This window comes from Eimeria necatrix, genomic scaffold (assembly GCF_000499385.1).
Source record: "Eimeria necatrix Houghton genomic scaffold, Enh_scaff101, whole genome shotgun sequence".
Classification (NCBI taxonomy): Eukaryota; Apicomplexa; class Conoidasida; order Eucoccidiorida; family Eimeriidae; genus Eimeria; species Eimeria necatrix.
The window spans coordinates 17067-40211 of record NW_013651818.1 but is presented as its reverse complement, the minus strand read 5'-3'; the positions used below and the strand labels follow the sequence as shown (position 1 = coordinate 40211).

At 52.8% G+C, this 23145-nt stretch overlaps 3 protein-coding genes across 3 annotated transcripts; 2 read left to right on the top strand and 1 right to left on the bottom strand.

Moving 5' to 3' along the window:
* Positions 1–1145: 1145 nt before the first annotated feature.
* ENH_00000700 (double-strand break repair protein, putative) lies at positions 1146–9781 on the top strand (the record flags this gene model as incomplete). Its single annotated transcript, XM_013578102.1, has 16 exons — positions 1146–1531; positions 1778–2154; positions 2382–2440; positions 3285–3350; positions 3669–3739; positions 4104–4188; positions 4360–4499; positions 4983–5609; positions 6280–6361; positions 6807–6896; positions 7386–7523; positions 7712–7753; positions 7888–8253; positions 8453–8602; positions 8768–9199; positions 9722–9781. 16 exons carry the CDS (start codon positions 1146–1148, stop codon positions 9779–9781), a joined length of 3171 nt encoding a protein of 1056 aa, XP_013433556.1.
* A 2444-nt stretch (positions 9782–12225) lies between these two features.
* ENH_00000690 (mitochondrial carrier domain-containing protein, putative) lies at positions 12226–16198 on the top strand (the record flags this gene model as incomplete). The annotated part of the gene is made up of 7 exons (XM_013578101.1): positions 12226–14003; positions 14425–14684; positions 14840–14928; positions 15079–15150; positions 15446–15505; positions 15826–15877; positions 16143–16198. 7 exons carry the CDS (start codon positions 12226–12228, stop codon positions 16196–16198), a joined length of 2367 nt encoding a protein of 788 aa, XP_013433555.1.
* A 1072-nt stretch (positions 16199–17270) lies between these two features.
* On the bottom strand, positions 17271–21572 carry ENH_00000680 (hypothetical protein, conserved; the record flags this gene model as incomplete). Its single annotated transcript, XM_013578100.1, has 3 exons — positions 17271–19367; positions 19496–21067; positions 21189–21572. 3 exons carry the CDS (start codon positions 21570–21572, stop codon positions 17271–17273), a joined length of 4053 nt encoding a protein of 1350 aa, XP_013433554.1.
* Positions 21573–23145: the final 1573 nt, after the last annotated feature.

Sequence of the window (23145 nt, the reverse complement as noted above, 5' to 3'; positions counted from 1 at the left end):
GCCGGTCTGCTCAGCTGCAAGGAGATTTTCGGCAGAAAGCGGAGTGAAAACTGAGCAACCATACATCAAAAGATGTACTTAATGATTTGCTTAGTAAATGGAAGGGAAGAATACGTGAGCGTGAGAAGAGATACCCTCAAGACACAAAAAGGCCCATCATCTGAAGCCTTTCTCATAGTTCATTTCCCAATTGCGTCAATTGAGCACTAGCCCTAATCGATCAAGGAAAAAGACGTTACTACAGCTTCCTCACAGTAGAAGCGAGGTCAAATTTTTTGCCATTTCACTAAGAAGTAATGCTTTAACAGTATCTCACACTGGCACACACTTCAGCTGGAATGGTGAGGACTGAACGCAAACGAAGCTGCTTCAGTCGGCTGTACTGGTTCGAATGGATGGGATCAGTGGTTCCGCTTGGAAGTAAACTTAAAGTAAATAAGTTAATGTTAAACGTCCAAACACAGCTACTAAAGGCTTAACTAGTAACGAATGCAACAACACCAACGGGATCAGCAAGAACAACAGCAACCACCACTCAGTACCTTCTTGGGACTGGGCCCCTAGATTACCTTACGTTTCTGGGTGCTCCCATAGAGATATGAATTGTTAATATGAAAAGGTCGAATTTACAGTGCTTGTATGACTTACAGCGGAAGCAGGATAGGGAAAATTCACCTTTTTTTCGGCGCATTACTCACTAGATGGGAGGAAATTCATGAAAGGTCGGAAAGCGCAGCTCCATCTGCACTAGTTACTGCCTCATATTCCAAAAGTCAGCGATTTATCTGAATCTGTGAAATCCTGAAAGGATCTCTATCAACGAGAACCGACCACAGACCACCAAGGCCTCAGGCTGCTCCCCCTGCCAATTCCAGCTCCCCCATCCTGCCAATTCGGGGCAGTCTTCCAAGATGTTTACCATTATGCGGACTGGATTTCTTTCATGACAGTGCATGTTGCATTGTAAGAGCATCATGGCTCAGTTCTCTTCCTGTGCAGCCACCCACCCACTCGCCGGCTGTAGCCAGTAGCTCTTCGCGGGTCGAAGAAGTGCACGGCCATCTCACAGATTTCTGATGCTCTCTTCGAGACCGCATCAGATTTGATATCTCTCTAGCCTTTGAACTCTAATTTGCAGCAGCTAAATGGCGGATTCCCTCCGCAGCGCTGGCGCAGCCAGCAGCGGGGGTCCGCCAGCAGCTGCAGCGTACGCCGGCGGCTGCTGCTTGCCTGCGAGCCGGCCCAGCGAGGACAGCCACGATGAGGGCCCCCCGCTGTTTGCTGCTGGCGAGGGAGAGGATGGCGGGGCCCCTTGTGGGGCCCCTGGGGAGGAGGGGGGGGAGGACAGCGCCTTCAAGATCTTGATTGCCACTGACACCCACTTGGGCTTCAAGGGGGAGGACCCAGTGCGCGGCAACGACAGCTTCCGAACTTTCGAAGAAGTCCTGCAAATTGGCCGCAGAGAGAAGGTGGACTTCGTCTTGCATGCGGGGGACCTCTTCGACGAAAACAAACCCAACAGGACCACTTTGTAAGTGCCACGAGGCCAGCAGAGCAGCCGGGTGGCGCTGCAGCAGCAAAAGGCAGCACTGCTGCAGCAGAACAGCAGCACTTCGTGGGGAAGGCGCGCGGCAAGTGTGGGGCGGCCCCAGCTCTCTCTGTCCAGTGGCTGTTCAGGTGCTAGCTGGCTGCTGAGGGGAAGCAGCAGCGGCTGCTCCTTTGGGGCTCTTTAGTTTCTCTCTGCCGCTGCTGCTGCTGCTGCTGCTGCTGTGCTAAGGTACCGGGCAATGTGTCTGCTGCGCAAGTACTGCTTCGGCTCCGGCTCTGTTCTCTTCGACGTTTTGTCAACTACTACATCTGCCGCTGCCCCCAACGGCGAGCTCGAAGCGACGCAGCAAGCAGCAGCAGCCGGGAGCAGCACTGCGTTAGCCGCGCCGGCCCAGAACAGCAGCAGCAGCAGCAACAGCAGCAGCAACAGCAGCAGCAGCAGCAACGCTGGAGGCTTCCAGGCGGTTCAAGAGACCCCCCAGATGAATGGTGCAGCAAGGGACGCTCTTCAAGAGCAGGCGTCGGGCATATTTCGTTTTGGACTTAACTACTTAAGTGAAAACGTCAATGTGTGCATGCCCGTCTTTGCCATGCACGGAAACCATGGTGCGGCAAGCCCCACTAGCTGGATCTACACTGGGGTTGCTGCTGTTTGCTGAGCTGCTGCTGCTGGTTGTGCTGCTGTTCGCCAATTACTTTTGTCAGACGCGGTTCGTCTTTGCTTTGTGGCGGGTGCAGCTCTCGTGGGGTGTCCGTACACCGCAAATAACTGCAACTGGCAGTGAACGTAGCTCATTGGGGTCACTTTTGTTTTTGTGCTTGGGCCGCTGCAGACGACCCTGGCGACGCCTCTCACTTATCTCCCCTCGACATATTAGAAGCAGCACATCTCGTGAGCTTTCATTTTGTGTCTCTCAACTGTACAGACACCCGGGGTAATGATGGCTGGTGCTGGGACAGCGATGTTGCGAGCTGCGAGCACATACGTATTTTTTGAAAGACTGTATTGAAAATGATCTGAAATGCCTCATTAAAGTGTTTCGTCATTTCACTCACTCGAGGCAGAACAAAAGTGCAAGTGACAAACTCAACTCTGTCTCTAGTATTAGACTGCGTGCGCGCATGCGATGAGTGCAGCTGCTGCGGGAGTTTTTTATTTCAGATAAATTATTTTGGCCGAGTTGACAACGTTGAAGATATACGAGTGAGGCCTATTCTGCTGAAAAAAGGCGACTCGAAGGCAAGCAACTGCACATTTCATCTGCCTGTTTTATTAATCCTTTTTTCCCCTTTTTGTCTCTAACCTGGAGAATTTGCTTGTGATGGTTTTTAGAGTTGCATGTTAGTTTGTGCTCTTGCTTCGTTTGGCTGCCTGAGCAGCTAGCCAGTAAAGCAAGCAGACAAGAGCCCCCTTAGACTTTACTTTAAGCGCTGCCTACTCAGCTGTGCAGGAAATGGCTGCATGCAAGGCCTGCTCCCAACAAGTGCCACGCACGTACTGCGTGCGTGATGTGCATGCATTGCATGCATTGCCTGCATGCGTTGTCTGCGTCTGTGGAAGCAGTACTGGCATAATCTGCATGCAAGCATGCAGTGCATGCATTGTTCGCATGCATGCATTACGTGCTTGCACTGTGTGCATGCCTGTATGTAGTAGTTGGACTGCGTGCATGCATGCATGCAGCGTAGGCAGTGTGTGCATGCATTTCTGCATGCATGCTGGTGTCACTCTTCAGCTGGCGATATATGGAATGGGATGGGTCAGAGACGAGCGCCTACATCGCGCGTACATGAGCGGCAAAGTTCGTCTCCACTCCAACTTTTAAACCCTCAGCCCTTGGCCCTAAACCCTCGCCCGTAAACCCTAAACCCTAGAAACAGCATGTGCTGCCCAGCCACCGCAGCAATGGCTGTTCGTTTTCTTTTTCGGGTTTGTCTCGTTTTTTGTTGATGTCTTCTGCTGGAGGGTGCCTGAGGAGGCGCAGCTCTTCCGCGGCAGCTCTTTTATTTTCTCTTCAAACCACAAAGTAAAATAAATGAAAGTCGCAGAAGCATCACTCTCTAGCTTTTGCCTCAGTGTAATTTCCTAAATCATAAATTCTGTTTTCGCGCCTCTTCAGGTCACCTATGAGGTCCCCGCAGAGGGCGACGTGAACAGTTGGTTCAACATTCTTCTTATCCACCAGAACATGTCAGCGGCCCTAAAACCCTAAACCCTAAACCCTAAACCCTCGGCGACAATCTTATTGTCATTTTAATCGTCTGCGAGACATCTAGGGGCTGTGCTTTACCTGTAGCCCGTCGGATCCAGTGATTCCGAGTTGCACTGAGTGGCACTTTGCGGCGCGAGAAACTGAAGGGGAGAGCTACCCCTGAGGGATCTTTGGGTTCCAGGCTTTAGGGCTTTTAGTCTAGATTTTAGGTTTCCAAGCTCCAGTTGTGAACTAGTTTACGCCCTCTGGCTCGACTTGTTCACGTTTCTCTGGTTCCAGGGTTTAGTCCTGGTATTTCGGGCTTAGCGTCTGTTGCTGCATTTACTTGGCTGCTTTCTGCAGGTACAAGGGGGCTCACGGAGGTGTTCCCGCAAAGAACTGCATATTGGAAAGAATGCTGCCTTCGTTTGCAGACATAGTCGTTTGGGTGTGCCTTGTGTGAGGTTTATGACGCCGCGGCGACTCGGCGTTGCCTGTGCAGCATTCACCCTTTTCTCCGCACTTTCCTTCTTACTTTGGCGGCCAAAGGAATAATAAATATTGAAAGTGAGATGCCCATTCTTTAGGAATTCAGAAGGTGCTGTTTCTGCTGCTTCAGGGCCACGAACACGACTGCCACACGGAGCTGCGCCAGTCCGTAGAAGGCCGCTGCCAAGTGCTGCAGCCAGGCTCTTCCATCGCCACTTCCCTGACTGCTGGGGAGGCGCTGCAGAAACACGTTTTTATTCTTGAAGTCAAGTGAGGCTGCAGCCTCACAACTTTGCTGTTGTTTCTGTTCTTGCTGCTGCGCTGGCTGCAGTCCTTGGCGATGCTGGTTGATGGTTGCCGTATCAATGTTTTTTGCTTGCTATTATTATTATTGGGCTTTTATTTTGTTGCTGCTGTTGTGTATGGACACGTGTTGGTGCATTTGCATTGGCTGTTTTGCAGGTCATTCATTGTTCGCTTGTTAAATTGTTTGCACTGCGTTTCTCTGTTGCCCCCTGCTGCCGTGTGCGCCCCTCTGTTTTGCTCTATTTTTTTCGTGGTAAAATACTTCTGCATTTCAAGTCCAGGTGCCTTTTTTGTTCGTCTCTACGTCAATCTTTCATCTCCCGCTAGCGAGCAGCAGCCGGCCAGAAGCTTAACAACAAGTTCAATAAGCAAGAAGAAATTATGAAAGCTGCGCAATTGCTTGAACAGAAGATGCAAGAGAATTGTCTTTTCCTCTTTTGTGCACAGGGGGGACTGCTTCCGCCTTCAGCCCGTGCCGCTGCGCACTGTGCGGCCGCTGCTAGTGGAAGATGTTTGTCTTGCTGATTTGTGCAAAGGGGGCTCCTCTCTTTCTTTGCCTCAGAACGGGGGGCCCCCCACCCCTCTAGGGGGCCCCTCTGAGGTTTCAGCCGACAGGCAGGCCTGGGAGGCCCTCACGGGAGTAGTGGAAGGCATACTGAGCCGGTACATGCACACCTACAAAGTAGACCTAAACCAAGCAGCAAACTTCTTTCTCTCGCAGCAGCAGCAGCAACAGCAGCAGCAGCAGCAGCAACAGCAGCAGCAGCTGGAGGGTCGTACTTCGCGTCGGAAGCAGGCCTACCAGTTGTTTTGCAACTACAAGTCGGGGGCGACCCAAGACATCGCCTCTCTGCCCCGCATTTGCTCCGGGGGGCCTATTATGGAGGCTCTGGGTTTCAACATCAGCAGCAGCAGCAGTGAGCTGCTGCAGCAGCTGCCGCTGGTCCGTGTGCGTGTAGAGCACTCAGGCCACAGCACCATCAGCGCCCCCCGCTTCGCGTCTCAGTTCGTGGGGCGCGTGGCAAATCCTGACAGCCTGTTATGCTTTTACAAGAAGAGGGGAGGCCACCTTCAGTGAGCAGCAGCACTGCAGCGCTTATATAGCAGGCTATTAATAGTTATGAGCAATAACCAGCTAAGGCACAAGTGATAGTCCTTGCACTCGGGTGTACAGACTCCTCTAAACAAGCAGGGACAATGGCACACAAAGACAAATCAGATGAAAGAAGCAGCCCATCAAACAGAAATAAATGTGGGCCGCTGCAGCAATCAAGATGCCTTCAAACTGCATGCGTGCAAGTGTAACGTGCCTGCATGCGTGCCCATATTATATATGTATATGCACATGTGCATCATATATATATGGATATATATACATATATTTATGCGGATACATATTTATACATATATTATTGGGCCCATATGCCTATTTGTGTCTCTACAAAAATGTTCAAACCTGTTCCTCCGTATTGAATTCGTTCACTCAAAAGCACGCAGATGAATATCCCTGGAGGCCCCCATACATGAATCATAAATTCACAGACAAAAGCAATGATTTATGTGTGAATGCGTGGCCGCCTGTACATAAAAATGCATATTTATACTTATATCGTGTACGTATATGTATACATATATATATATATATATATATATATATATATATATATATATTATATATATGTGTATATATATGTCACTTTTTGTCCGTGCCTGCGTCTTGCTGCGCATGCGTCTCTTCAAGCAGGTCCTCTTCAGAGGGCTCTTTTATTCCTGAGTTGGAATTAGAGTCAGCGAGCGGAGGAGGCCCTTCAGACATCCACGACATTGTGCGCTAGTGTACATACACCCCAGGAAGGCAGGGGCTGCTGGTTCTCTTTTGCAGGGTCACTGCAGCGGCACTGCTGCTGCCGTGCTTTTGTTGCTGCTGATGCTGCTGCGTCTGTTGTGGGCTTTGTTCTCGCTGCTGTTGCCTCTTCGGGGTTGCTTTGTGCTGCTCTGTCTTTCTTTTTACCCCCTTACATTTATTTGACTTGTATTTGTTTTCCAGATGACATTTAATGTTTGTTTAGTGTCCAGAACATCTTCCGTGCCTCAGTAGAATGCTGCCTCTCTTTCTGTGGCACTGCTTTGTGCACCAGAAATGCTTGAGCTTTTGCTGCGAATTCGAATAGCTGCTGAACTGGCAGGCCCAGCAGCTGGTTCATTTTCCAATTATTTTGAGATCCAGTCTTACTTGTTTTTGTGTTTGTTTGCTCGTCTTCTTTGCCGCAGATATTTCACTACCTCGAAGACTCGAGCGGCCTTAGCGTCTTATCAGAGCCAGACTTCAACGATGCTGTGCAGCAGTTTGCCGTCAAGATGGTACCTGCTGCGGCTGCTGCTGCTGCTGCTGCTGCCATTTCCGCTGCTGCTTCTGTTGCTGCTGCTGTTGCATAAACGATTGAAGCCTGCGTTATTGTCCATTTTCCGCCTTCTTAATCGGCAAAATGACTGAATTCACGAAATATTTGCATTTTCATTCTGCCGCCTTCTAACAATGTAACTGGATAGAGATGCGACCGGTGGAAATACTTGCTTCTGTTCTTTTGTGGAAACACCAGTCTACGCTTAATGCACAGGAATAATTTGATCTTTCCATTGTATTAGGACTATATATATATATATTTGTTCATTAATTTGTTCATATGGCTTCACGCGCGTGCACACTGCATGCATACTCATGCTTCCAACAAGGCAAACCACAAAAATGCTTGGAGGAGCTGTTTCTAAATGTGCGCATGCGTATGTTTGCATGCACAATTGAACTGGCATATTCATTTACGTTTATATTCGCAATTTGTGCTGTGCCAGGACCCCTCAGCCATATCTTCCTTCGTTAACCGAAGCATTGCCGCTGCTCGTGTGCATGCAAGGGAGCAGCTGATGAAACAACTCAAGGAAAATAAAAACACAACTCCGACTAAAGAGCTTGTCAGGAACATTATCGCCGTAAGTGTGCTGCTGTTGCTGTTGCTGCCTTTTCTGCGGCTGCGGCTGCACCTGCTGCTGCTGCGGCGAAGGTTCATTTGCCTCGGCGATTAGGTGGTTAGTTGCATGTTTACCTAGCTGTTTGCTTTACGGTTTATCTGTTTTTCAATTAGTTAATGTGTTTTTGTTTGGTCTGCAATTCTTTTCAGGAGTTTACCCAGGCTGCTCGCATGCGCAGACTAAACGAAACGGTGTGTTTTCAGGACTCGCGCAGTCTAGGATTAACTCTGTTTCCTGATTTTCTCGAATAGATTTTTCGTTTGCCTGTTTTTTATTCCTCCTGCAACTGCGCAGTCACATGTTTCACTGTTGCTGCCCGCTGCAGGAAGGAGGACAGCCACCGGAACAGACGCAAGCGGCAGCAGCTGCAGCACCTGATCCACCAGCAGCAGAAGCAGCAGCAGCAGCAGCAGCAACTCAGGCCGACGAATTCTTGCAAGAGCTTCCGGTGGTCGACCTGAGCGGCGAAAAAGAGACAGAGACTGCAGACATGGCGAGGGCTCCTTCTAGGGGGTCTGCTAGGAGGCCCAAAAGAGGGGCTCAGGACAAAGCAGGAGCAGCAGCAGCAGCAGCAGCAGCAGCGGGAGAAACTTCAGCAACGAGAGGCCGAGGGCGCCGCGGGAGAGGAGCCCAGAGCCGAAGAAATGTAGCAGAGACAGTTGTCAGTGATAGCGATGAGGCTAAGGAAGAGGTAGGCTAACAAACCCTAAACCCCAAACCCTAAACCCTAAATTCTAAGCCGAGGAAACCGATCTTCTAGCTCCACTGGGCCGCAGGCGCCTCAGCCGTTTTGTCTTTGCGCTGCCGCTGATGCAGCTGCGGTTTCTGTCGCTGCTGCTGCTGCTGCTGCTGCTGTGGTTACTGTTGCTGCTGCTGCTGCTGCGTTACAGAGTGTAGCTGCCCGCTCGAGGAAAGGAAGGGGGGCCACTTGCGTAGAAGAAACTCCGTCAACTCAAAGTTCAAAGCAAAGAGATATTCGAGAAACTCCGTCAACTCAAAGTTCAAAGCAAAGAGATATTCGGTCACTCCTCTCGCAGCTAGTACGTTTTTTGTTTCTCTCTGTCTTCACGTTTATGCCTTTTCTTTTTTTTGGTTGCATTCTCCCGATTTCTCTTTCCCTGCTTGAAAAACGCATACACGGAGGTTCTCTCCGCTGCCGAGGGTTTAGGGTTTAGGGTTTAGGGTTTGAAGTGTTTGCGTCTCAGTCCGAAAGAAGAGGCATCCGCTCTCAAGCTTCATTACAGCCTCCAGTGCACTCTCATCTGCCACCAGATGTGCCCACACAGCAAAGCGACGCCACACAAATCGACTCCATAGAGCAAACCCAAGGGGGGCCCCTAGGGGGCCCCCAAGGGGGCTCCCTAGGGCCCTCGCAACCAGGCCTCCAGGGGGGATTTCAACGCCCTTCCAAAAGGCCCAGCCCCTTCCGTCCTGCCTTGCCTCTTGGGTTCAACTCAGGGGGTGGGGGGCCCCCAGTTGGGGCCCCCTCAAATGGAGGTCCCCCAGTGGGGGGCCCCCTAAATGTGGGCGGCACTTCCAGTGGGTTTGCTTGGACTAAAAGGCAAAGACAAGGTGACGATTTAGAATTTGGAGTTGGAGAGAGCCAGATGACGTTCGAGAGAGGAGTGATATGCAGAGTAAGTTGATTAGCTTTATGAGCTATTTGAATGGTGGCAGCGCACAATATGTTACTTGTTTTGCTGATTTTCTGGCCAAATGTTTATTCAACTCGCCAAATGCATTTTTTCGCTGCCTATCAAGGCGAAAAAGAAACAGGAAATTGGGTGCGTCATTTCAGCATTTTTGATTGACTGACACTGGTGGTTTATTTCGATTCATCCACACACTGAGGCCCCCAACGAATTAATTCTTTTAGTTCTTGGTAATTATGCAGTTGGGTCCCGCAGTCAAACACTTATCACTTGGATGCAGAATATATACATTTTGCAGCTTGGCTGCCCTGTATGCTTGCTCAAGGTGTGCTTCCTCAGAAACAACCTTTGCCTAATTGAATATTTCATTGAATCAAGAATCACTGGTATAGGCCGGTTTGCTTCTTTGATTGCATTCATTGCTCCAGTTACTACTGAATCGCAGTGGCGTTTATTATCAGCCTTGTCTCATTTTATTTTCTTTTGTTTGGCTGCGTTTCACAACAGGGCAACGGAGAGGCGACACAGCGACAAGACAACAGAACCATCAACTGGAAGAGACGCTAAATGTTTATTTACCACTCAAGTATTCGTCTATTTTTTTGTATTAACTTGTTCTTTGCTAGACTTTAGTCCAGTTCAGACGAAACGCACAAGCGAAAAGCGCTGTGTAGAGCCTGCCTGCGTCCGTTTGACTTCTTTTCGTTTTTTTTTCGCTCTTCTCCTTGTTCATTTTTCGATGTTTATAACCATTATCTGTTGGACGGAACAGCAGTGGCAAGAAAACGCAACGGGAATGAAACAGAGAGAAACGTGAAGTACGAACGAGGTTTCCGAGCTTAGGGCTCGAAAATGCATCTTCCACTGTACATATTTTCTGCCCTTATTTTAAAATTGTTCACTTTTGCCATTTATAAATACTATAAGTTGTGAAAACTCAAATGAAAACACCCCGGTGCTCAGCCGAAAGCCACGCGGCGCTGAACGGCGCTACTCTAAAGGACCATGAGCCCTTCCTATGCAACAATGCATTCAAATAAGGACTCGCTATCTAGGATATTATGTTTTTAATTTTAAAGGGAAAAGGCAACAAATAGATTTCAGCAGCGTTGCCCACCGCCCTCAGCATACCACACAGCTGATCCCACAAAGTACTTCCTACATTCGCTTCTTGCAGCTATTATATTAAATAAAGAGAGCAGACTCTTTCTGCTGTTCTTCTGGCTTCCCCATGCGCTTCGGGAGGGGCTGTTAGTGGCGGAAACTAGTTCTATTTCAGCTCATTTTGGAGCTCCTGCTAGGGGTCTGGGGTTTCTTTTCTTCACTTACGTTGGCTGCTGTTGCCCCAACCCTGTCCATGGCAGCAAACTCGCAACATTAGAGTTTTTTCTGTTTCATTTGCTTGGCTCAGTTGGCTGCAAACCCGTGCTGCACCGGAACAGTCACTACACATGTTTAATAGCCCCCGCCCACAACGGGTGTTTTGGCAGTTTAGCCCTGATGAAGCAGCTTGAAGGTTCATTAACCTCATAACCCTGAAACTTTACGGAAGAAAACTCAAAACCTTCAACCCTGATGCTGTCTACCGGGAGCCCCAGCACCCTTTATGGCGGTTCCTTGCACACCCAGGCTTTAATCGAAGGGTACAACAAGATTTAGTGCTATGAATTGTTAGGGTTAAGAATGACTTGCGTTTAGGGGTCGTTTGGTCTAAGGAGGTGGTGGTGGTCTTCTTGAATAGTGCAATGACGCACAGGTTCCCTTGCCGGTCCAGTGAGGGCCAGAGAGTCCATTTTAACTCCCTGCTGCTATATTTTGAACAAAAAATTAGAATTTTATTTGATGCCTGCTTTAACCATTGCTCTGCTGCTCAGAGTTTTGGATTTTCGGCTTGCTGGCCCCAGTGAGGGTTGCAGAACAAGTTAACACCACAGGGACCTCGAGAGCAATGCAATAAATACACTTGAATGATAGCAAATCGAATTATCTACTCATTCTCCCCTATATAAATGGTTAAGCTGGTCTAATTCTTCTTTTGAGTGCTAAAAAGCGAAAAATTCGTAGTTTTTTGAGTGCCGATATAACACCTGAAGTCGCCGTGTAGGGGTGCGCCTCCACCCCTGCGCAGCCAACCCCTTTTGGCTCCTTCGTTGTTTCCTAATGACTGACGTTTTTATTTCCCACCTTTTACTTAATTAAAATGAATTAACTCTCTGGCAAAAAGTGTTGCAACAAAACTCGGAGTGTGGGGCGCCGCAGCTGGCGCGGAAGGGATGCTTGCAACCAAAGTGAGTAATTCGATCTTCAGTGATTCTTTCATGAATACAAAAACTTCGCCATATTTCATGCATGTAAACGATTAGATGAGTCGATTTTTCGTCAAAAGAACACCCGTACGCCGATCCTGACCCTGCATTCAGTGCGCGTGGTCTGGGGCTGGCGCTGCTGAACGTGGTTGCTGCTGCTGAAATTTGTTTTTGCGAGGGTGTGAATTGTGAGTGGAATTTTGGTTTTTTGCCGAGGTGTACGTACACCTGAGAAGTTGGGTTGGGCCTGTGCCGGGTATGAGGGTCTCAGTCGATAATTATGTACACATTCAGGTTTCTCACCGTGGGCGTTTGAGCTGCTGCTCTTCCCGCGTTTGCCGCCATAGCGACTAGTAAAGAGTAATGGATAGAAATTACTTTTTAGTTTCTTTACGTAAACGCAGACAGAGCCAGCCTGGCTAGCGCACTTCGGGCCGCGGTTGTTGTTCGTATTTGTTCCTCTTTCCTGTTGTTGCTGCTTCTGCGGCTGTCTTTGCGTCTCATTCTTTGCGCCCCTTTCGTTTTCTCCTCATTTATTCTCTTTTTTCCGAGATGAACCCAACAGCCCTATTCAGGCCTTCGCGCTTAGTCAGTGTGCTCAACTAGCAAGGCTAACACAGAGCCATCTGTGCCATCTCCCACATTTCCGCATTTGGGTTTATATATAAACTCTAATTCATTGGTATTCCACTTCTACTTCATCAAATGAGTCCCTCGGCCCTCCACAGCCCCTCTCGAGACCCCGCAGGCCTTTCTTTCTTTTCCCTCTTCAATTCTGCATCGCCTCCACTCACCAGCTCTGCAGGGCCCCCCCCGGAGGCCCCGGGGCCCCCCCAGCCGCTGGGGCTTTCCCACAAGGGTTCGGGGGGCCCCTCTTCCCCAGTCCCGGGGGCCCCTCGCCAGGCTTCCGAGCCCCTGCCCCAGAGCGCTTTAGTTCCCCCCGGGAGCCCCGGGGGCCCCCAGGGGGGCCCCCCAGGGCCCGTATCTGCGGGGGCCCCCAGCGCCCCGCCCTCCTACGAGGGCCCCTGCTCTTGCGGGCGCTCGGCGTTGAGCTGCTGCTGCTGCTGCCCTGCAGCAGCAGCAGCAGCCTTTTCGTACGAAAGCCTCGAGTGGGAAGAATGGCGGGGCGACTGGCCGCTGCTGCTGCACGCCTCTGCTGGCAGCTGCGCAGGGGTGATGGAGCACGTGGCTATGTACCCCATAGACACAGTGAAGACTCGCATGCAGGCCTACAGAGGCGCAGCAGCAGCAGCAGCAGACGCCCCTGCTGCAGCAGCAGCAGCAGCAGCAGCAGAGGCGCCCCACTGCCACCACAGGCGGGCGCCCCCGAGCCCCAGCTGCCAGGCCCCCTTCGCCTCTCCGCGGTGTACAGACAGCTGCAGCAGCAGCAGCAGCAGCAGCAGCAGCAGCAGCAGCAGAGCCATACAAAAGGCAGCAGCAGCAGCAGCGCAGCCGCCCTCGCGGCTGTCGCTTTCTCATTCTCTCCTGCACTCCTCTCAGATCCACTCTGCTGCTGCGCTGCCGAATATCTCAACAGCCGCGCAGCACAAGTTTATATACCCAACAATGCATTCAGCCGGCGCAGCAGCGCGCGCAGCGAGGGGCCCCTGGGGGGCCCCCCTGGGGGCCCTCTCGGGGGCCCCTGTGGGGGCCTCTGGGGGGGCCCTCTTCGGGGGCCCCTGCTCAGTGCCAGCAGTGACTCAGGCGTCGCCACTAAGGCTTCCGCTGGGGTATATGCGGAGCCCCGGCATGCTGCTGCTGCAGCAGCAGAAGCAAGCAGCAGCAGCAGCAGCAGCAGCAGCCAGGGGCGGGCTCAGCGGGGCGTGGCGGTGCGGCCCGAGTGTTCCGGGCGCTGCAGCAGCAGCAGCAGCAGGACTGCGACTAGCGTCAGGGGCCCCCCTGAGCGGGGCTGCTGCTGCAGCTGGGGGCCCCCCAAGCAGTACCCTCCCGGGCAGGGGCCCCCACGGGGGGGCCCCCAACCCCCGCGCTGGGGGCGGGGCCTGGGGCCTCATTTCTTGCCTAAGATCAGTTTATGCTGAGGGCGGGCTTAGGAGTTTGTACAGAGGCGCTGGGGCTGTGGTGCTGGGGTGTGTGCCGGCCCACGCCTGTTACTTCACTTCTTACGAGCTCACGAAGCGGAAAATGAAGGAGAAGGCCTATCAGAAGCAGCAGCTGCGGCGGCAGCAGCAGCAAGAAGGCGCAGCAGCAGCAGCAGCAGCAGCAGGTGCTGGCTGCTGCGCCGCGCCTGCGGGCGGCGGCTCCCCGCTCTGCCTGTGCCCCGTGTGCCTGGGCAAACGAGAAGCGCTGCAGCACCAAGATAGAGCAGCAGCAGCACCAGCAGCAGCAGCAGCAGCAGCAGCAGCAGCAGAGGGTCTCTCGGGGCTGCAGCTGCTGCTCTGCGGCGTTGGCGCCACCCTTAGCCACGACCTGATCTTGACTCCTGTGGACGTGCTCAAGCAGCGCATGCAGCTGGGTTGTTTTAAGTGCGTCTGAGTTTGTTTTACTTTCTTTGTTTCTTTTTATTTGTTTCTTAATAATTAAAAACTAACAATAATTGTTATTAGTCGGGCTTGTAGCGACTTGCTCCTCAGCAGCTACTTCTGCATTTCTTTTTCAAGTTCGTGTTTGCCTCTTGCCTAGATCAACTCGCCAATTCATTCAATTCCCTCTTTTCATTTTTCATTTCGGATATTCTTTTGTGTCTATTTTGTGTTGAGCCTTTCCCTTTTGCTGTTTAGCCTGCGCTTTCTGTTTTTCTGGCTGCCGCTTTTTGAATTCAAGTTTTTTACGTTCATATTTTAGCTTTCCGCAGTCAATTGTTGTGTCTCGTTCTTAATTTTTGGAATTTTGGATTGTTTTTGATGTTCTGTCTTCGTTTTTTGTTCGTTTGTGTGTCGAACTCAGGTCAGTGGGCCAGTGCATCGAAAGCACTTTGCGCGTCGAGGGCCCCCTGGCCTTCGTGCGGTCTTTGCCGGTTTCTTTCGTTTTGAATTTGCCGTTTGGGGCTGTGCTGATTTGCACCAACGAACAGCTGAAGAAAAGAGCCGCCAACTGGAAGCGCCGCAGCGCCCCGGGGGGAGCAGCAGCAGAAAGCAGCAGCGCAGCGGGCAGCAGCAGCAGCAGGCCTGAAGAGCTCAGCTTGCCCATTTACTTCCTGTGTGCGGGTGCGTCTTGAAGGAAATCTTCTTCCACACAGATGCAACTTAGAGCAATTGGGCACTCTTTAGCCCTCTCAAACGGCGAATATCTGAAACAGCCACTTCACAGACTCTTGCTGCAGCTCTTGCTGCTGCTGCTGCTGCTGTTGCTGCTGCTGCAGGCATAAGCGGTGGCGTTGCTGGTTTTATATCGAATCCCCTCGATGTGGTGAAGACGAGACTGCAGACTCAAGACTGCGCCGTCAGGAACGTGAGGCTCAAAGTAGCAGCTCAAACTACACATTTAAATGCCAAATAAATGAGTAAATTGAAAACAAACAACCAAATTAATTAAATAGTATTTATTTTTATGATATAACAATGAATGCATGCCAAAGAATCTCCTGTTTCCGCTTCTCAGCAGGTGTCTGGCTTATCGGGCGTCACAAGGCCTGGTGGCTGCCCCTTCGCTCCGTGCACGCCCAAGTACCAAGTGAGTCAAGAAAGTTTATTAATTGTTTTTAATTTTCATTATTTTGTCAATTTCAAAATTGTTTTTGGCTTTTAGTACCAGTTTTTGGTTCTTATTACCAGTTTTCGAGCTGTTGTTCGCCTGCTGCCTTCTCGCCGTTCATTGCGTGGCCGTTGGATGCTGCTCCCTTTGCAGCTGCTGTTGCAGCAGCTGCTGCTGCTGCTGAAACTGTTGCTGCTGCGACTGCTGCTGCTGCGAGTGCTGCTGCTGCTGCTGCAACTGCTGCTGCTACTGCTGTGGCTTGACTGTGCTGCAGTCCTTGTTGGGGACCATGCGCACCATTTGGTCTGAGGAGGGAATTCTGGGCTTTTGGCGCGTACGGAGGCCGACAAAACTGACTAGTCCCTAATTAATTATTTTAAATAATTAGCAAGTTACTAAATATTTAATTCTATTCTTTGTTTCCTTTGCCTTTGCTTGTTCCCCCACTCGACTTCTCTTGAATTGCAGCTGTCCTTTTGCCTCTGTCGTCAGATGCGCCATCCAGAGTATTCCATTTATATGGTTTTGCACTTTCATTATGTTTTCAAGGACGCAAAACAGCCACTGCTGCAGCTGCTGCAGCAGCTGCTGCAGCTGCTGCAGCTGCTGCTGCAGGTTTCTTTCCTTTTGCTGCTGCTCCGGTGGGCTGTTCAGGGCGTCAGCGGCCGCGTTTGTCTCAATGTTCCGTCTTCCGCTATTTGCTGGGGTGAGTTTTTATCTTTTTTGTTCATTTAAAAGTTAAGTTTTGCATTTATTTCAATCTGCTGCTGCTGCTGCTGCTGTTTGCTGCTTGCCTGCTTGTTGTTTGGCGGCCACCACTTGTTATAATTCGTACATGCTGTGTTATATGTACATATTTATTTGAATTTATTATTTGTTTTTGACATTAAATTCCATTCTTTCATTTTATTCTGTTCGCTTCCAAAGTTCACAAGCCCGCAGCGGCGTCTTCGGCTTCATTTCTTTTGCAGGTTCTTACGAGACCTTCAAGTATTTGTGGCGCCAAATTAAAAGACACAAAACTTAAATGCATGCGGAGGGGCTCCTTAATGAGCCCTTAGAGATTGCCCCCAGTCCCTCCTTGGGGCCCCCAAGGGGCCCCCTTGGGGGGCCCCCGTGAATTTCTGTTGAGGGCCCTGATGGGGCCCCAAGAGGGGCCCCAAGAGGGGCCCCAGAGGGGCCTCCAGTTAATTCAATGAGCCCCGAAAGACTGTGAAGGGGCCCTGCGAATGTTAGGGCCCCCATTAGGACCTTATTAGGGGGCCCCTTGGGTACTAGTGCCCACCACTGAGTTGGCCCTGAAGAGGGGCCCTAGAAGGGTGCATAAGAGCTCCTGTGGGGGCCCCCGCAGTGCACAAAGGGCCCCCCTTGCACCATGTAGTGGGCCCCTTGGGGCCCCTTCGAAGGCTCCCTGAAGGGCCTTCCAGTGGCTTTTAAGGGCCCCCACCGAGGCTCTTTTGAGGGGCCCCCGTCGGGGCCCCCGTGGGGCCCCAAATGGCATTGGGGAGCCCCAGAAATGACTTTTTGGGGGGCCCCCCGGGGCCCCTGAGTCTGCGCCCCCGCCAAGCACTTGGGGGCCCCCAAGGAGCCCTGAGGGCCCCTCGGGTTAGTTTTTGTGTTTGCAGTTGGGGGGTTCTGTAGGCTTGATTTTTGGTGAGTTTAGCAGCAGCAGCAGCAGCACAAGCAGCAGCAGCAGCAGCAGCAGCAGCAGCACAAGCAGCAGCAGATTGATAAAGAGGGGTTTGTATTTTCTCTTCTGTTTTTCTTGTTTTCATTGCCAATTCTTTAAACGATTTTTCGCGTCGGACTTTGGCGCACTCTTCGGAGCCGTCGCTCAGACCCCTAAGTTGATTATTCAATTCATGATGTTTGCTTTTTCTTTTCCTTTGCACTGAGCTGCTGCTGCTGCTTGTGCTGCTGCTGCTGCTGCTGCTGCTGCTGCTGCTGCTGCTGCTGGAGCTGTTACCTGCCCCTGCCTCTCTCTACCTCGCGCAGTATAGACTTCGAAAAGGCTGCCAAACGAAATAAAACGGAAAAGAAATAAAACAGAAAAACTGAAGCATCAAAAACATAATTCATATTTCCACTGGCTCTCTACTCTACCCGCCCGTCCGCAGGGGGGCCCCCGAAACCCCCCGCAGCTCCCAGGGGGCCCCCGGGGGCCCCAAGGGCCCCGGGGGCCCCAGGGGTCTCGAGGGCCCCGGGGGCCCCTGGGGCCCCGGGGGCCCCTGGGGGGCCCCCCCATAAAAAGCCACTGGGGCGCCATCACTACAGGGGGGGCCCCCTCGGGAGAGCCCACTGAAGGGGGCCCCCTGTGGGGCCCCCGGGGGCCCCGTGGGAGGGCAGCCCCCAAAAGAGGGTACTGCTTCAGTAGGGGACTTGACATGGCGGCCAAGGAGGGGCAAACTGCTGCTGCTGTAGTATATCCTATTCAGCAGCTTGGGGGCCCCCTTGGAGGGGCCCCCGATGGGGGCCCCCTTCGGAAAAGACCCCACAGGGGCCCCCGCGGGGGCCCCCAGCCCCATGGCTGGGGGCGTGAGGCTGGGGGGCCCCCCGTTACTGCCAAGAGCTCCCACAGATTCAAAGAGGTTTGACGGGACATACCTTAGGCTGCTGCTGCTGCTGCTGCTGCTGCCAATTTCGCTGCTGCTGACGTTGCTGCTGCCGCTGGCGATGTTGCTGCTGCTGATGCTGCTGCTGCTGTTGCCGCCGATGCTGTTGGTGCTGGTGGTGGTGGAGGTGCTGCAGGCGTACCTAAGGCTACTGCTGCTGCTGCTGCTGCTGCTGCTGCTGCTGCTGCTGCTGCTGCTGCACGATGCGATGCTAGTAAGGGCCTTGCATGGGTGTGGGGCCGCGCCTATTGCTGCTTTCTTTCTTTCTTTGGATTTTGTTTTTGTTTTCAATTCATCTAATTTGCACTGCACCGCAGACAGCGCGCGGCTCCACTCTCCCCTGAAAGAGGAGGCATCACTTGCTGCTGCTGCTGCTGCTGCTGCTGCTGCTGCTGCTGCTGCTGCTGTTGGTACGGGGCCTGCTGCGGCCGCGGGACCTCCCCTGCCAGCAGCAGCAAGGGCTGGCGCTGCTGCTGCTGCTGCTGCTGCAGTCACTTGCTGCTGCTGGGCTTTGTCTTGGCGGCAGCAGAAAGCAGCAGCGCCTCTACTCAATTTGCTTCTTGAGTGTTTTGCTGCTGCCTCGCTGCTCTCGCTTCCCGCTGCCCTGGCCATGCGCTGCCGCTTCTGCCGCAGCCCGGGCGTGACTGGAGACACGGCAGCAGCAGCAGCAGCAGCAGCAGCAGCAACAGCAGCAGCTGCTGCAGCAGGCGGCGGCTTCGCCTTCTGGCTGCTGTGGCTGTCTTTAATCTTCGGCCTTTTGTTTGTTTGTCTCTTTCCTTGTTTAATAGGAGAAGGCGAGAGGCAAAACAGCAGCGCGCGCCTCCCGCCCCCCGCTGCTGCAGCAGCAGCAGCAGCAGCAGCAGCAGCAGCAGCAGCAGCGTCGACGCGCTGCCGCAAGATCCGCCGGGTGTCTGTCCACCCCCAGGCCGCGTGGGGAGGCGGCGTGGGGCAAAAGCAACACTGCTTGTTCGTCACTTCATCACTTATGTCTCTTGCTGCTGCTATTGCTTGCAAGTACCAGCAGCAGTCTGCTGCAGTCAGCGGGTCTCCCCTCCAGTCGAGTTCCACAGCAGCTTCTGCTGCCCAGTGCTGCTGCAGCGCCGGCAGCAGCACGGACTCCCACACAGCAGCCGAGATGCGCGCCCCGCCGCCGCTGCTGCTGCTGCTGCTGCTGCTGCTGCTGCTGCTGCTGCTGGGGGGGGGGATGATGTTTTGCTTCATCAGCTTCGACACCACTGGGTGGGTGCTGAGGGTGTGGGGCCCCACAGCGTTGTAGTGCTGCTGTCCGTACACCTCGTGCAGCAGCAGCTGCGGAGGAGCTTCTCCAAACACTGAAAAAGGATCCACATCTTTTTGCTGCTGCAGCGTGGCCAGCAGCGCAGCACAGGCAGCCCACGCGGGGCGCGCGCCGGGCAGCTGCTGCTGCTGCCGGTGAGACAGCGCAACCTGCTGCTGCTGCTGCTGCTGCTGCTGCTGCTGCTGCTGCTGCTGCTGCTGCTGCTGCTGCTGCAGGTGCTTCAGCGCAATCTTGGGGTGGTAGTTTCCGCGGGTGTAAAAAATCAGCTCGCTGTCTCTCAGCAGCAGCTGCAGCGTTTCTGCGTCGCAGCTGCAGCAGACACAACAGCAGCAGCAAGCAGCAGCAGCAGCAGCAAATGCGCACTTGGAAGAAAGCAGAAGATAATTGAGCCACTCTTTGCGGAGAAGCAACACGCACAGAGCTGCTTCCACATGCGTCCCAAGTGCTGCCATCCCTGCTGCTGCTGCTGCTGCTGCTGCTGTTGCTGCTGCTGCTGTTTTCGCAGCCGCTGCTGTTGCTCTACTGCTGCTGCTGCTCTTTCTATCTGCCTCACAGCACCTTTACTGCAGTGCTGTGAGTGCAGCAGCACTACGTATTTGACTTCATTTCCCTTAAAGCGAGGCAGCAGCAGCAGCACCAACAGCAGCAGCAGCAGCATTAACAGCAGCAGCAGCAGCAGCGGCAGCAGCAGCCCCGCGTTTCTGGTGCCACGCAGCAGCAGCAGTCTCGCAGAGCTGGCGCAGGCAGCTGCTTCATTTCCGCAGCTTTTAGAAGAAGTGCAAAGCCCCAAACCCCAACTCTCAGCAGCAGCAGGGGTCTCGGCCTCGCCCTCCGCCGCGCCGGGGGGCCCCCCGCAGCCTACTGGAGATCGAAACAAATCAAGAGCTTCTAAAGGGCCCTCAGCACTCAAGGGGGCCCCCAAAGCAGCTCCCAGGGGGGCCCCCCCAGGGGCCCCCAAAGCAGCAGCAGGCTGGGGCCTCTTGGGGGCCCCCGGGGGGCCCCCCAGGGCCCCTCCAGCTGTACCCTTTAGTGGGGCCCCCGAAATACCCTCTAGGGGGCCCCCTGTGGGGCCCCCACTGGAGGCTGCGGGGGCCCCTGTGGCTGCTTTTGCTGCGAAGTAAACACTGGAGCTTGCTGCGCTGAGCTTGAAGGACAGGCCGCTGCTGCTGCTGCTGCTGCTGCTGCTGCTGCTGCTGCTGCAGCTGCTGCTGATGCTGAAGCTTTTGCTGCTGCACTCGAGAGGCCTCGGAGGTCGCTGTGCATTCTCCGCCTCAGTTCGGCTGCTGTTCCGCAGCTTTGCTGCTTGCCCTTGCTGCCGCCCAAGAAACAGCTGCTGCTGCTGCTGCTGCTGCTGCTGTAGCTGCTGCTGCTGCTGCAGTTGCTGCTGCTGCTGCTGCTGGGGGAGTAGAGCCGGGGGCCTGTTTGCTGCTGGAGCCAACAGAGGCAACGCCGAAGTGCTGCGGCTCCTCAAAGGAGAAGCAGCAAAGAGGCGCGGCAGCAGCGGCAGCGACGAGGTAGACCGAGCAGCAGCAGCAGCAGCAGCAGCAGCAGCAGCAGCAGCAGTAGTAGTAGTAGTAGCAGCAGCAGTTGCGGGCAGAGGGTGCAGGCGGTTGCCCCGCAGTGCGGCGACAGAGTTGCTGGACAAGCCGCTTGCTGCTGCTGCTGCTGCTGCTGCTGCTGCTGCTGCTGCTGCAGTGTTTGCAGTTGCTGCTGGACCTTTGCAGAGGAAAACACTCGTTTGCGGCTTCTCCACAGCAGCAGCAGCAGCAGCAGCAGCAGGCAGCAAGCTGGGGAAAGGTCGAGGGTGCTGCGGATTCTGCTGCAGCTGCTGCAGCGACAGCGGAGGCACTAGCCGCTGCTGCTGCTGCTGCTGCTGCTGCTGCTGCTGCAGGCCTTGTGTCTTGGAATGCAGCTGTCTGTACACCCCGCGGCTTGCTGCTTGCTTAGTTTTGACTTTTTCAATTTTGTTTATCTCCGCGTCTCGGCACTGAGATGCAGCAAAGTCACAAACACCCAAAGAATAATAAGCAGCAGCAGCAGCAGCAGCAGCAGCAGCAGCAGCAGCAGCAAATACAAATGCAGGCAAGTCAGGAGAAGGGCCTTCTCACCTTGTGAACAAGAGGAGTCAATTGATGAGCCCTTAACGAACGAGCCGCGTAGACTCCACTCCGCTGCTGCTGCTGCTGCTGCTGCTGCTGCTGCTGCGAGCTGTGAGCAGCAGAAAGCGAACTCGGTGTGGCTGCAGGTCTGTCGTTTGCTCTCGATGGAATTTGCTGCCGCAGCTTCTTGAACGGATGAGCCGCATCGTTGCTGCTGCTGCTGCTGCTGCTGCTGCTGCTGCTGCTGCTGCTGCTGTCTTCAGCTTTTCTTTTCTTTGAAAGAGAAGAGCGAAATGGATTCAGCAGCAGCCGAGGAAGCCAATCCTTCAGCCAGCTGGCGCGCGACATGGCTGGTGAGGTGTCCATACACCCCGAGAAGGGGGAGGTGTCCATACACCCCGAGAAGAGGGAGCCAGGAGGAAGCAAATGAGTGCATGCAGCGGAAAAAAGTCAAATGCAGAAGCAGCAAAATAAAACAAAAAGAATAATTAAATAAACAGAAGCAGATCTGGAAGTCTATAGCTGGTTTCCCGCTGCCGTTTGCCAGTTAGTTCCCAAGCTTCTGGCCTCACAGCCGCGTGTAATGGCCCCCCCCGGAGTCCCTTTGAGGCCATTCCAGCAGCGCCAAGTTTTGTTTTTTATTTATTTGATTCACTTTTGAAAAAACTTCGGAAAGCCGGCGGAAAAAATTGAGGTGTATGTTCACCTGGGTGTTGAGGTGTCACATGTTGGCTTCGCCCTGCGGAGGGCTGCGTCTGCGGCTTATCTCCTTTATTTATCCCCAATTAATAATTAATTCATTTTAATTATTCTACTTTTGTCTTGGTCGCCGCAAATAGCCGGCAGAGAGAAGGCCTTCGGCCCCGGCGGAAAGTTGAGACAGCAACAGCCCCTGGCTAGGCGGGGTGGTTGTGTGTGGGAAAGCGCAGTTAATGGATGCATTGATTAATTTCCTTATTTTTTCGAAGTTAAACAATTCATGTTTTCAATTTATTAACTCCAGAGGAACTGCCGAGGCCGAGCCAGCCAGCGAACGCGCATACAAACTACCACCACCACCACCCTGCAGCAGCTGGGGTCTTGTGCTGGGGCCCCACGGCTGGCTGGGCCCCCCAAGTGCGCCAAAAGCTGCAGCAATTTGCAAATAAAAAGAAAATATTTAAATTATTTATTAATTTAAACCCAAATTTAAACCCAAAAGACCACAAATTGGACGAATCTGCAGCAGCGGGCTTGCTGCAGCAGCACTGCCTCTCAGGCAAATCTGCTGCAGCAGAAAGCCACGCGGCCAAACATACTTTAATTGGCTAATAAAGCCCCCCACGAGGGGCTCTGCAGCCCTGGGCCACGGGGGACTTGGCAATAAATTGAAGTTTTTAAAACGGAGTCTTAAGAACTGAACTCCAGAGTCTTTTGCGAGTTAAACTCTGAGACGGAGGCCCTCTGAAGTGGGCCTCTGGAGCTGCAGAGTGCGGGTTTTGAAGAGTGGAAAGTCTTTTGCAATGAAAGGAATTAAAAGGGAAAAAAAAAATGGGAAAAAAAAATAAAAAACGAATTCAAGGACCCCTGTACATACACCTGAACGCAGTATGGTGCACATGGACTCCTATTGAATATTTCGTTCATTTGTTTTTATTTCCGCGTTTTCGAACTTCAACTGGCGGCCCTTTTGGCCGCTCTCTGTGCCCTCGTTTTGCTGTTGTTCTTTTGTTCTTTAAATATATTTCTCCAAACTAAAGTCCCTCATTTGTTGCATTAAAGGCCAACTTTTGGCGAAGTATTTTTTTCGCAGAGTCCCCGCGGTGGCCCCCAACTAGTTTTGACAACTCGCAGCAAAAATAAATAAAACAAAATGGAATTAAAATGAAAATTGCACCTTCAAAAGGATCCAAAAAGAAAACAAATAACACTTCAAAGTAATTAAAATAAAACTCAAAATTGTATCTTTAAAGGGCCCAAAAAGAAA